Raw genomic sequence first — 13297 nt, 5'->3', positions numbered from 1 at the left:
TGGAGTATCACTCTCCGATTATTTCAGAGAAAAAAAGATACCAAGGGGTTTCCGCATTAGAAATACCCCCACGATTGGACGTTACAATACAGATTTTTGTCGTAAGTGGGCGGCAGTATTAAATCGGTGTTCGTTTGATCTGATCCTTTTGGTTATTGAGGAAGCTCGTAGAGAGCTGACCCTCACAACAGAAAATATAACAGCTTTTGAGAAGAAAAACCTATCTAAAATTAAAGCTGACACGACCCAGGATTGGGTATCCAATTTGGCGATACAAATTGAGAAATATAAAACGGACTTGATTACCTTTAAAAAATCTAAATTTGAGAGAGTCAACAGAGACTATAAAGAACAAAAAGTCTACAGCTGGGCCTACAACAGAGGCCCCCAGCGTGAGAGAAATCAAAGATTCCGCAAACAGAGAAGGTTCCCTCTTGAAACCGACCAATCCAGCGGTGCTGCATCCTCCAGTGAAGCAGAATGTGCCCCCCAGAAAAATCAACGCCGTCCCCCTTTAGGGGTTGCTACCAGGGCCACTCTAGATCTTCGGAACGAGCCTGCACCAGGCGCGGAGGTCAGTGGGCAAGGCAGGCGAGGAAGGAAATACAATCAGAGGACATAGTATTTAACCTGTCGTCCAGAATACTGACTCCTGCAGAAACCAAGGTATTGAACCTAGGTTTATCCTTTGTGCCAACCCACAAGACCAATGATTTCCAAGACAAAGTAGACTTGTTCAAGTTCAATCGTAGAATCAAGCTTAAAGAATTCTACATAAACACAGAAAATGCACTCCCTATAAGTCAACCAGTTATAAAGAAAAAATCTACCTTCAATCCCAATTCTCAAAGTGTGACCATCAAATGCTTTACAGACCATATGGACAGAACTATCGACACACTTAGTCGACAACCATACAATTTACACAGCAATCTCAGCTCCGCAGAACGCCAAGCACTCAAAGACTTAAGTGGATATAATGACATAACTATACGCCCAGCCGATAAAGGCGGCGGTATAGTCGTTCAAGACCTCAGAGCGTACATTGCTGAGATTAACTCCCAACTTGCGGACACCTCGGTATATGCGAAATTGGATCAAGATCCCACGATCCAATTTAAAAAAGAACTTGACGACATTCTTGAGACAGCAGTACAGCAGCAACTCATTTCTGTGAATATCAAAGAAGCACTAGTCAAAGAATGGCCCCGCATTCCAGCTTTATATACGATTCCTAAGCTGCACAAAAACGCCACCAATCCTCCCGGGCGACCGATTATAGCAGCCAGAGACTCCATCTATTATGATGTTTCCAAATACCTCGATCACTACCTACAACCCCTAATTCAGGAGCATCCAAGATTCCTAAAAGATACTACCACGTTCCTTTTGAAGTTAAATGCCTGGTCCCCACTTCCATCGAAATGTCTGCTATGCACCATTGATGTTGCCAGTCTGTACACCAGCATTCCACAAATGGCTGGTGTACAGGCAGTAAAAAGATTTCTAACCAACAATCTGAAATACACTGGGCCAGACCTGGACTTATTTGTACAGCTCTTGGAACTGACTCTATCAAGGAACTATTTTCTTTTCAATGGTGCACTGTACATCCAACGCACTGGGTGTGCGATGGGATCCTGCGTAGCGCCCAGTTTCGCGAACATTTTTATGTTTGAAGCAGAAGAAGACTTCTTTTTCACCGATACAATGATTTCATCTAATATCTTGGGGTACACCAGATATATAGATGATATCTTCCTTCTGTGGTCTGGCACACAATCAGCATTTGAAACAGCCATTAAACACATCAATGATCTCAATTCCACGATCAAATTAACTTTTGAATGCAGCTACGAAACTGTACATTATCTGGATGTCCAGATAACTCAAACGGAGTCGGGAGAGCTGCTTACAAGTATGTATTACAAAAAAACTGACAGAAACACCATACTACAAGGAGAAAGTCATCACCCCTTGCCTTTAAAAAATGCTTTGCCTTTTTCCCAGTTTTTAAGAATTATTCGCATCTGCAGTGATCGCAGAGACACTGAGATACAAATTGATGCCATGCTACTGAAATTCCTCAAACGAGGCTATCATCACAAGACACTTATGAAAGCCAAACACAAAGCCCTGGCCATCTCCAGACAAGAGGCACTCACTCCCAAGAAAGAAGTAGAGAAATCCAACAGAATTGTATGGCCCCAAGATTACAGTACTACCAGCAAAAAACTGATGAAAACGGCAAAAGCAGCCTGGCCAATTGTATCGGCCGATCCTTCGCTCAAAAGTCTGAAGAACTCAACCATCCTACCCTCATATCGCAGAGGCAAAAACCTTAAAGATGCCCTGGTCCATAACGATGTTACGGGAATGGACATTGTCAGACCAAGTCACTTTCTGACCAGAAAACCGGGTAATTACCGCTGCACTGGCTGTACCACTTGTAGCACCATGGAGATCGGTGACACATTCAGACATCCGGCATCAGGAAAGATCTTCAAGATTAAATACCCCCTCACATGTTCTAGCCGATATGTCGTTTACCAAATCCGATGTCCGTGTGGTTTACTCTACATCGGTAAAACCACCAGACAATTAAAAGAACGTCTAGCACTGCATCGATCACATATACGTGCGGCATTGGAAGGAAAACCAATTGATCAACCAGTGGCCAGACACTACAAAGACTTCCACCATTCCATCACTAACATAAAATGTAAAATGATTGATTGGATACCCCCCAGCCGTAGGGGAGGTGACAGAGGAAGAATTTTGTTACAGCGTGAAGCCCTTTGGATTCATAAACTACAAACTATCCATCCTGCTGGACTCAATGAAATGCTTTCATTTTCTCCTTTTCTATAAAATGACAGCCTGTCCTCCCTGCCATTATTTCATTTAACTGTGTACACACCCTATTAATTGACTGATAGATTGTTTCCCATTCCACCTAACAACTGAACTAGATGTTTGATTAGACATCATTATTTAATTGTTAATTGTAATTGAGTATTTCCGTTGTCGTGGAATTGATGGTCTCTCTGTGCACGGATGAAGTCAGTTTTCCTGTATACTATAATGCGTTTTTCGCTTGAGTACAACCCTGGCTGACACAGCACAGTCTGCCATATAGTATTATCTGTCCGAATGCCTTTTATTTATACATTGTTGTTTCACTTATTTCACAGTGTGTAGGTTGCCACCCAATTCAACTGCCAGTCTGCAAGAAGTCTAGCCGTCATTGCGATCTGCTGACGGCCAAAGCAACATTCGGGTTGACGGGCACAGATACGCCCACTTCCCCATGGCAACCACAGACGCCGGTGAGAACACGCCCCCCATGATGCCGGGCCGTCAGCGCTGATGCGCAGTAATGACGTCACCTGACTCCGGGACCGTGCGTGGTTGGTGAGAGGTGCACTAAGTTTGTGAGTATGTCTATATATGTTTTGTCTGTAATGCACTATTTTATGTCTTGATAAAAGTGATAAGATCACTGAAACGTTGACTACACACCTTGTGTCGCCTATTCATTATTGAAAGCAGAGTGCCATCCGCCTTTTGGACATATTTATTTCATTTCTTCTTTGGAAAGGCACCTGCACCGTTGCTGCATTGCTGGAGTGCCGGTCTCCTGGATCGATATATATATATATATATATATATATATATATGTGCTACAGTATATATATTTTTCACTATTGGGTGATTTTCATAAGGGCACTTACAGTACAAATTTTTATCATGGGGTCTACAAATATCAAGTTATGACAGTGTGTAATTTGTAAAGCAACTTAATCCTTTAAGTGCTCTTTGAGAGATGTTCATAATATCCACTGAAAATGTAAATTCAAATAAAAAAATGTTGTTTAAAAAAAGATTATATTTCCTCTATAAGGTAAACATTACAGGTCATTATGATTAATAAATATGTTTGCTTGGCAATTTTCGCACCAGTTTTGACAAATTCACTTGGCACGCAAAGGGTTAAACATATTTGTCATCTCAGTACCAATCTATGGTACGTACAGTATGACATTAATTCATTCAGAGAGGGGACAAATGAAGTGTGACGTCCGGTTAATGTAGTGGAAACTCTATACATACTATCCTTAGCTTAACGCAGAGAGTTTTCAAAGGGTGATATGTTTTTAGAACCTGTATTTGAACTTCTCTTGATGATTGAGATGATTAATTTAATACATGTCAAAATGCTTCTTATTGCCATAGAGGTTTGAAGAACGTCAGGGAAGAGGTGATGGAAAAATGGCTTTCTACCAGGCTCTCCAGAACTCCTTAGGGGGAGAGGAGGCAAATACGCTGGTTCGGGAGGCAGCTGTGTGGTTCTACGCTCTTCAGCATTCCACTGATGACTATGCCAGCTTTTCTAGAGCTTTGGAAAATTCTACACGGTATGCGCAACTTTCTGTGAACCTCTGAGGAGGTGGGAATTGCTTGGAAATTTTGACCTAGTTTAAAATTCAATAGAATTTCACAGATTCCAAATTATTTGTGATGAAGCCTTTAGCAGTCTAAAAGGTGTGGTCTGAATTGAGCATTTTTCAGTTGCCGATAGTGTTGCACCATTTGCGTTCATGGATCTTGTCAAACATTTCTACATATTTGTGTTTTTTAATTTAAAAAATATTTTTTTTGTAATCTAAAAAAAGTGATGTTTTCTTAATTAGACAGTGAATGCAGTTGATATTACATTTCGAGGTCCATACATGGTATTGGGTTACTGTTCACATTCAAAAACAGTTTAAGGGCCCCTTACGCTTGTGAGATTTTGTCAGATTTGACCCAATTCAGATGGATTGGGCCAATTTATCTGCCAAAATCTGATGTGCCTGATGCTGTAGGATCCCATGTGCATTGGGTCTAACCAAGAGATTGATCCTCCTGCACATAGGAAATCTCAAGTCAATCAGGTCCAACTTGTTGGAGAACAAGTTGGACAAGTGTAAGGGGGCCTTATATGGCTGAATCCAATTAGATGCACGTTCACAGCGCATTGTGGCGTATGTTGTGGATTGTTTTGTTGCAGCCCCATAAGGTTGCATATAAGAATCCACAATCCGGTGTGAGATCAGGCTGTGAGGTGGGCATGTTGAATTGCCAATTGTATATCATTGCTGGGATGTCTTGGTCCATTGGAGGTGGAGTGCCACAGGTTACCTACTCCCTAGTCAAGCACGGTGGTTGGCAAACTCAACGTTAAGTTCTTCTAACCGGTCATGTTTTTAAGATTCTGTATTTGGAGGCTGGTGGATGTAATTACTGACCCAGCGAAATAGATTATAGTAACTCAGCTGTGCATGGTTAAAGACATCTAGAAAACATGACCTGTTGCTAGTACTGTACTTAGAATTGGAGTTGAGAACCCCTGTTCTAATCAATGGTTTAATTGATACCATTTCTGGATGGCTGCTGTCAGGTGTAACCAGAATATGAACTTCTGAAATGCTTCTACTTGTCAGACTGTAGATTAACATGCTATGATATGTTCTATGTAATGCTGTGGTATGTCCTATGTAATGCTGTGGTATGTTCTATTTACATCAGTATAGATTCTGCAGCTAAAGTAAGTAAGACGGGAATGTCTTATATCATGTACAAACATATACCGTGGGTTATTTTATATCTGTCCATTATACAGAGCCTAAGGACATGCCACCGGGATACAGCGCACATTTTAACCAAATCGGTTACAGTATTATGTTTAATATATATATATATATATATATATATATATATATATATATAATGTACAGTACTATGCAAATATGTTAGGCAGAAAAAATGCTGCAAAGTGAGAATTCTTTAAAAAATAAAGTGTTAGTTTATTTTTATCAACTGCAGCACAGTTCAAATTTCAAGTAGGGGAGACACAGCAACTGCCACCAACTGCCATTCCAACCTGACTCACTGGCAGTTGGTAGCCCCCCTATTTGAATTCTGGACTGTGCTGCAGCCCTACCTCGGGAGCTGTCAGTGGATGCGGAGCATACTGTAGCTCCACCTTGACACCCTCAAAGCTCCACCCCCAGGCTGTGATTGGCCTATGGGCCACTCAGTGAAAGATGGGCATTGATGAATTAAACCATCAATGGTTCCCCGTTACATAACTAATGTCCATCGACGGTCACAGTGCCGCCATTATTGGCGCACCGATGACCATCCCTACGGAAGATAGTTTTAATGACATTGGCTGTATTTTTGGGATCTTTGTCCTGTGACAAAATACATTTGTAGCCAATCTGATGCCTCACTGATGGTATTGCATTATGGATAAATACCTGCCTGCATTAGATTTCTCTTCTGTTCATTCAATTTGCATTTAGTTAGATGTAGGGCTCTTCCGCCTTAAACATAAATAATTGATTCTATTTTGCCATGAGTCATTTTACACATGATTCCTTTGCATTCAGTCTTTATTAGGTCTATAACTCATTGGTAGATTTATTAAGCTCGGTGAAGTGATAAAGTGTCTGGTTTTTATCACCGGCCAATCAGCTCCTACCTGTCATTTTTCAAACCAAGCCTGTAACCTCACAGTTAGGAACTGATTGGCCGGTGAAAAAGTACCTGCCACATTATCACTTCAGAGAGCTTAATAAATCTGCCCCAGTATCTTCCTGTCACATATACAGTATCCCAAAAAGGCGGCCATTTTGTGGGCTGAACCAGTATTCATGAGAGTGTAATGTATTAAGTATTATGAACTATTTTGTTGAGAAAAACTGTGGCCTCATTTGCAGTTTCATGTATTTGGCTCTCTGAACTTCCCGGCTGCGGTAATAAGTGTTATTATGTGTGTATGTCGAGTTTCACGGATCCCTTTATATATATTTACATCACAAACATTACTTGTGTCCAGTGGCAAATGAGGCCCATTGCGCCCATATGTTAATGAGGTAGTGCTTCCTAGGGAATTGATAGGCTGTATTTCCATAAATATTTGTTTAAACCACAAAATGGCTGCATCCACTGTGTGGAGGGGACAGATGTTCTTCAAGTATTCAATGGCGAATCTAATCCCTTGTGTCAATGTGTATGTGGACAAACGTGGTTGCGTTTGGTGCTGGTTAACTTGTGAATATTGATCTCTATGTAAGCACCGTCCAAAAGATACCCATATGGAGGGTTGTCCGTTCCCCCACCCAGAGATGGATTTTCCACCATCATCCAAGGCATTTGCCTAGGGCCCAGCAGATCGCAAGGGGCCCCACAAAGATATCCCGGCCATCCAAAACATTCCCAGAGGAGCAGTGCGCAACTGGATTGATTGAAGATGGCCCCAAACTGGTATCTTGCCTAGGGCCCCATGAGGTCTAAATCCACCCCCGGTCTTACCATGCATTGGGATTCCTCCCTGCCTCCGCCATCAATCCCACCTTCCCAGCGATTACCTCGGGACTATGGCGCATGAACAGAAAATAACAAAGGCTCTGGCCCCTGTCTTTGAGGAACTGGGTGGTGTGCGAAATCACCAATGACTGATATGCCGCTGCAGCCCAGGCACACCCCATATCACGGCGGCCCAGAAACATTATATCTCTAATCTTATTTATACATTCTGCTTGGTGCACATTGCTTGTCTTTTATTAAACCCACCGTTGTTTTTCTTCTTGCCTCCCTAGGGACCATTTTATAGCCTGTCCCGCCATCAGGATGGCCCAGCACTGGTCTGAGAACCTGCGGGGCAGAGTCCACATGTACTATGTTCCTGAGACCTTCGTGCAGAGCAGGTGAGTCATCAATGTCCTAAACATAGGGCCTTTGAGAATTGGTTACATCATTTTTGTTTGTTTTCGGAGCAAATTCTCAATTGTCATTTGCCAGATTTCCATTCCAACCATCAATATTGGACAATAAATCTTCAGGTGTATGGCCAAGCACCATACACACTACAAGTCCGCGGTCACTAACCAGCATGTTTAGTAGCTGTACATGAGGGGTGCCAGACAGCATGGCCAACCCTTCAGACCATTTGCCATTGGGGGAGGTGATAACGCATTGCCTGTATGGAAAAAAATGCCTACAGTAGATAAACCTTGGAGAGTGATAAAGTTTGGAGAGATAAACTACCAACAGATCAGCTCCTGTCATTTTTCAAACATGACAGTTAGGGGCTGATTGGTGATTATTTTGTGCCAGGCATACTTAGCTTTAAAAAAAGTGAAAATGGCAGTTTGGGGGCTGGTTGGTGGGCACTTTTTATAACAGCCTGTAACATGACAGTTAGGAGCTGGTACTTAATATCACTCTCTCCACTTTATCACTTTCCAGAGCTTAATACACCCGGCCCTTTATTTCTTTCCAAGGCTTAGTACATTGGCTTCTTAGTACTGTATTTGTTGCTCTGGGTTACCTCCTTCTGGCATTTTGGGACAGAGCGTTCTTTAATCGAGGCGTCTGGGGTTGTTGTGAACTGAAAACCCTGTGACTCCTGTGCGGGGCCCTCTCTAGGCGGGTGTGGTATGATTCACCGACAGTCGGGATCCCGACAGTCATTATCCCGACGTCGGGATCTCGACGTCGGGACAGCGTCTGGTCTCAGACAGCGTGGCCAGCGCAACAAAGCCCCTTGCGGGCTCGCTGCGCTCGCCACGCCACCTATTCTATTCTTCCTCTATGGGGGTCATGGACCCCCACGAGGGAAAATAGCCGATGGCCGTCGGGAACCCGGCCGTCTGTGTTTTAACAGTCGGAATCCCGACGTCAGGTTAATGACTGTCGGGACCCCGTCCAGCACCTCTCTAGGCGCGTGTCTGGGACTCATTGTCCATAGCGTGACTAAGTAATTATTCTCATTTTCCGGGAGTTCAGAATCCTGCCACACTCTGTTATAGAATTAGCAGGGATAGGTTTTTATACTGTACCTAATTTACTGTGCTTGGCACTGACACTGGGGCCGGGATGGATGGGCTCCGAGCGCTGTCACAGTTTCCGTCTCCTCGCAGGAACATTTCATGGCCACGCTCAGCTTGTTTGTCCTCTATTAAATGTGCAAGAGTTAGGAGCAAATTAAAAACAGGGAGCGCAGGAGTCATGTGCAGCTTGGCAGAGGCATGCTGCCCTGCAAGGGGAGAACATACATTGATATGTTTTCTGTGTAGGGTAAATATAATAGGTCGACACAAGCATTAGGTCGACAATGGGAATATTGACAGTCAAAAGGTCGACCTTTTCCTGTTTTTTTTTACAAAACAGGCGGCATTTCATGTCCTACCACTAGGGCGTGGAGGGAGAATATAATTGCGAGCATGGCGACTGGACGCGGTACACTGATACAGTGCCCATGTCGACTTACGTCAAAAATTCGGGACAAAAGAAACACGAAAAACTCATGTCGACCCTTTGGCTTTCGAATTTCCTATTGTCGACCTTATCAACCTATTTCATGTGTCAACCTTTAGTGGTTGACCTTCACAGTGTCTACCCATGACCCCTTGCATTCTGGCTGTCTGGAACAAAAATCTGGTAATGTATGGGAGCAAATGGCAATGGATCATTTGCACCAAAATGCCGGAAAACTGTAAAAAAAAAAAAAGTTCATTGAGAATTGGTTTCATCACATTTTTGTTTGTTTTCGGAGCAAATTCTCAATTGTCATTTGGACCTATATGTTACCAGATTTCCTTTCCAACCAGCAAGATTGGGCAATAAATCGTTAGGTGTATGGCCAAGCCCCATACACACTACACGTCAACGGCCACTAACCGGCATGTTTAGTAGATACCACTCATAGTTAACATTTATTGAGTGTCAACACTAGACGATATTTTGATAATATTGGTCAGAAGCCCCTTATAGTTAACAATATCGCCCAGTGTGTGTGGGGCTTTAGGCTACACCAGTAGTATAACACTTTTATTGGCAAGCTGCTCAATCAGAGGTAAAGTCATTCAGGTGCCAACAGGGAGGGGTAAATCTGGTTAGGAAAAAAAAACAGTTTGTATCCCGAATTGCACACTGAATGAGAAATATGCATATAATAATCAGATAATACAGAGATCTTGGTTGCATATATCTGGAGATATAGGGCTATGCCCCCAGGCCGTACGTCAAGGCATCTCTGTCACTGGGGGTCCCTAACACTGGGTGTGGGTCTGGGGTGTGGACCCCCAATATGCCGGCACAGGCTGACTACTCCAGGGCAGCACACAAATGAAAATTAGTAGGGGTTAATAAGAAGCACATAAGTGCTATGTAAGGAGGTGGAGGTGTGATTAAAATAATACATACAATGTGATAAGGAAAAACATAAATGTTAATAAAGTGTTAGGGTGTGCTAACCTGGAGCAGACCAGCCATACCAACAAAGAGGGAACCACACTCCCAAACCCATCCCATGCACAATAACAAATTTATGGGCCTAATAGCCCAGTGTAAGGCCACATGATAATGGCTTACAACATCTGAGAGCCAGCTTACCTGGAGATACCCCTGGCTTCTCCAATGGCACTCAGGTGTCAGCAATCCCTCCTAATGCTGACCCATCTATGCCTCTCTCAACTGCACAACACTTTTATTGGCAAGCTGCTCAATCAGAGGTAAAGTCATTCAGGTGCCAACAGGGAGGGGTAAATCTGGTTAGGAAAAAAAAACAGTTTGGGTACTTGTTTCCTAGCACGGCCACAATCGCGGGCATCGTGTGTCATTTTTAGTGGTATACGACGCGACCGACGCGATGCCCACGATTTTCCCATTGAAAACAGTGAAAATCGTGTCGGTCGCGTCGTATGCGGCTAAAAAAGGCTTAAATGGTGCAGACGCGATGCCCACGATTTCCCCATAGGAAACAATGTTAAATGGCTCAATGTACCCGCGATGCCCCCGATTTCCCATAGGGAACAATGTTAAATGCCTCAATTTCACCAAATCATCATAGGGACCAATGGTAAATGGCCCAGAAACCCCCCAAAACACCCCTGAACAGTGAAATTTCCCCCAAAAACTATTTGACGCCACCCCACGATCAACGCGAACCCGAAGCGTGGCGAGCGCAGCGGTACGCGTCCTCCGACCTTTTCATACCCCCACTATCCACGTCGGCGTGGAGTTGAGAATAGAATAGTGTGGCGAGCGCAGCGAGCCACCGAGCCCGAAGCGTGGCGAGGGGACGCGGATACCTTCACAGGTAAACACGTCCCTTCGCAGGCTTCACAGGTATCCGCGTCCCCTCGCGGGGCTCGCTGCGCTCGCCACGCTTCGGGCTCGCTGCGCTCGCCACACTATTCTATTCTCAACTCCACGCTGACGTGGATAGTGGGGGTATGAAAAGGTCGGAGGACGCGTACCGCCGCCCCTCGCGGGCTCGCTGCGCTCGCCACGCTTCGGGTTCGCGTTGATCGTGGGGTGGCGTTAAATACTTTTGGGGGGACATTTCACTGTTCAGGGGTGTTTTGGGGGGTTTCTGGGCCATTTACCATTGTTTCCTATGGGAAATCGGGGGCATCGCGGCTAAATTGAGGCATTTAACATTGTTCCCTATGGGAAAATCGCGGGCATCGCGTCGCGGCCATCGCACCCGATTTTTTTGTGCATGCGATGGCCGCGATGCCCCCGATTTTCCCTTACGATGCCCACGATCATGATCGTTGTGGCCGTGCTAGGAAACAAGTACCACAGTTTGTATCCCAATTGCACACTGAATGAGAAATATGCATATAATAATCAGATAATACAGAGATCTTGGTTGCATATATCTGCAGATATAGGGCTAAGCCCCCAGGCCGTACGTCAAGGCATCTCTGTCACTGGGGGTCCCTAACACTGGGTGTGGGTCTGGGGTGTGGACCCCCAATATGCCAGCACAGGCTGACTACTCCAGGGCAGCACACAAATGAAAATTAGTAGGGGTTAATAAGAAGCACATAAGTGCTATGTAAGGAGGTGAAGGTGTGATTAAAATAATACATACAATGTGATAAGGAAAAACATAAATGTTAATAAAGTTCCTCCTTACATAGCACTTATGTGCTTCTTATTAACCCCTACTAATTTTCATTTGTGTGCTGCCCTGGAGTAGTCAGCCTGTGCCGGCATATTGAGGGTCCACACCCCAGACCCACACCCAGTGTTAGGGACCCCCAGTGACAGAGATGCCTTGACGTACGGCCTGGGGGCTTAGCCCTATATCTGCAGATATATGCAACCAAGTTCTCTGTATTATCTGATTATTATATGCATATTTCTCATTCAGTGTGCAATTGGGATACAAACTGTTTTTTTTTCCTACACCAGTAGTATATCTGCAGATATATCTCTCCATGTTCTCCATACAGAGCTGCAGTGAATAAGGGTATACCAGCTAATAATGTTTGATTCTGGAGGACATAGGGGGTTATTCTGGTTCACTTGCAAAGGCAAATTCCCTCTCAGATGGACAAAACCATGCTGCACCGCAGGTGGGCCTGATGTAACTTGTGCAGAGAGAGTTAGTTATGGGCTAGGTCACGCCCCCAAAATTTTCGACATGCCTTCGGTGCGCGTGTGGCCGTCCCTCCTCCTGCTGCCTGAAAGTTGGGAGGTATGCTGATACTTTACATACAGTAATGCAGATGGGCATTTTAGTACATATTAATCTTATTCATTGTGATAGTTATAAGTTAATGTCTCTGTGTTGTTGCAGCACTGGCCTGGATCTCCCAGAGGACGTTATATATGCATTTGGAATTCCTTTCCACACGAATTATAGGAACCAGTTCTACACAGAGGAGCAAGGCCTTTCCTTGAAGATCATGCAATACCTGGCTAACTTTGTAAAGACAGGGTATGTACCATGTATACAGTATACAGAGTAATTATATTAGTGTCCCCGAGCATTAAAAAACCAATTATACTAAAGCCGGCCTTACATGTGTCAGTGTATTATAATGTATTCAAAGCATTGTCTAACCTCCTGGAATGGCTCAAGGCTCCAGAAATTCCTATGGTCACCCCACCCCCCCGGACCCCTGTATTGTAGTGCCAATGATGGCGGTGGTTCAGGGAGAGGGTGGGTCTAAAATGAAAATGACTGTTTAGCCCTGCCCCCTCTCTGCAGGCCCGCGAATTGTGGCATTTGCCTGAAATGGGGGCAGGGCTAAATGCCATCAGCATCTGCCAAATAGAATCCAAGCATATCTCACTGTGGGGTGGGGGCTAGGAAAAATGTGTCTGGGTTGACAAATTTAATAAGATCTTTTGCAGCCAGGAAAAATGCAAATGCACTGTGAGCGTTCAATCCAGCTGATTCGTGCCAGTGATCACATGATGCCAGTCATGTGACATACACCGCCTC

The 13297-nt window shown here is 44.2% G+C and overlaps 1 protein-coding gene across 2 annotated transcripts in view; it reads left to right on the top strand.

Moving 5' to 3' along the window:
- The window catches only part of TG (thyroglobulin), a 178598-nt gene that overhangs the window by 161472 nt on the left and 3829 nt on the right, over positions 1-13297 (top strand). For both annotated transcript variants that reach the window (XM_083144855.1, XM_083144854.1), the window contains exons 44-46: positions 4237-4418; positions 7650-7757; positions 12647-12787. In XM_083144855.1, coding sequence (XP_083000981.1) covers positions 4237-4418; positions 7650-7757; positions 12647-12787 — 431 coding nt within the window. The remainder of the gene's footprint in view (positions 1-4236; positions 4419-7649; positions 7758-12646; positions 12788-13297) is intronic.

The sequence above is a fragment of the Crinia signifera genome, chromosome 5 (genome assembly GCF_055691185.1).
Source record: "Crinia signifera chromosome 5, ASM5569118v1, whole genome shotgun sequence".
In the NCBI taxonomy this organism is placed as follows: domain Eukaryota; kingdom Metazoa; phylum Chordata; class Amphibia; order Anura; family Myobatrachidae; genus Crinia; species Crinia signifera.
This window is presented reverse-complemented; position numbering and strand designations above follow the sequence as displayed.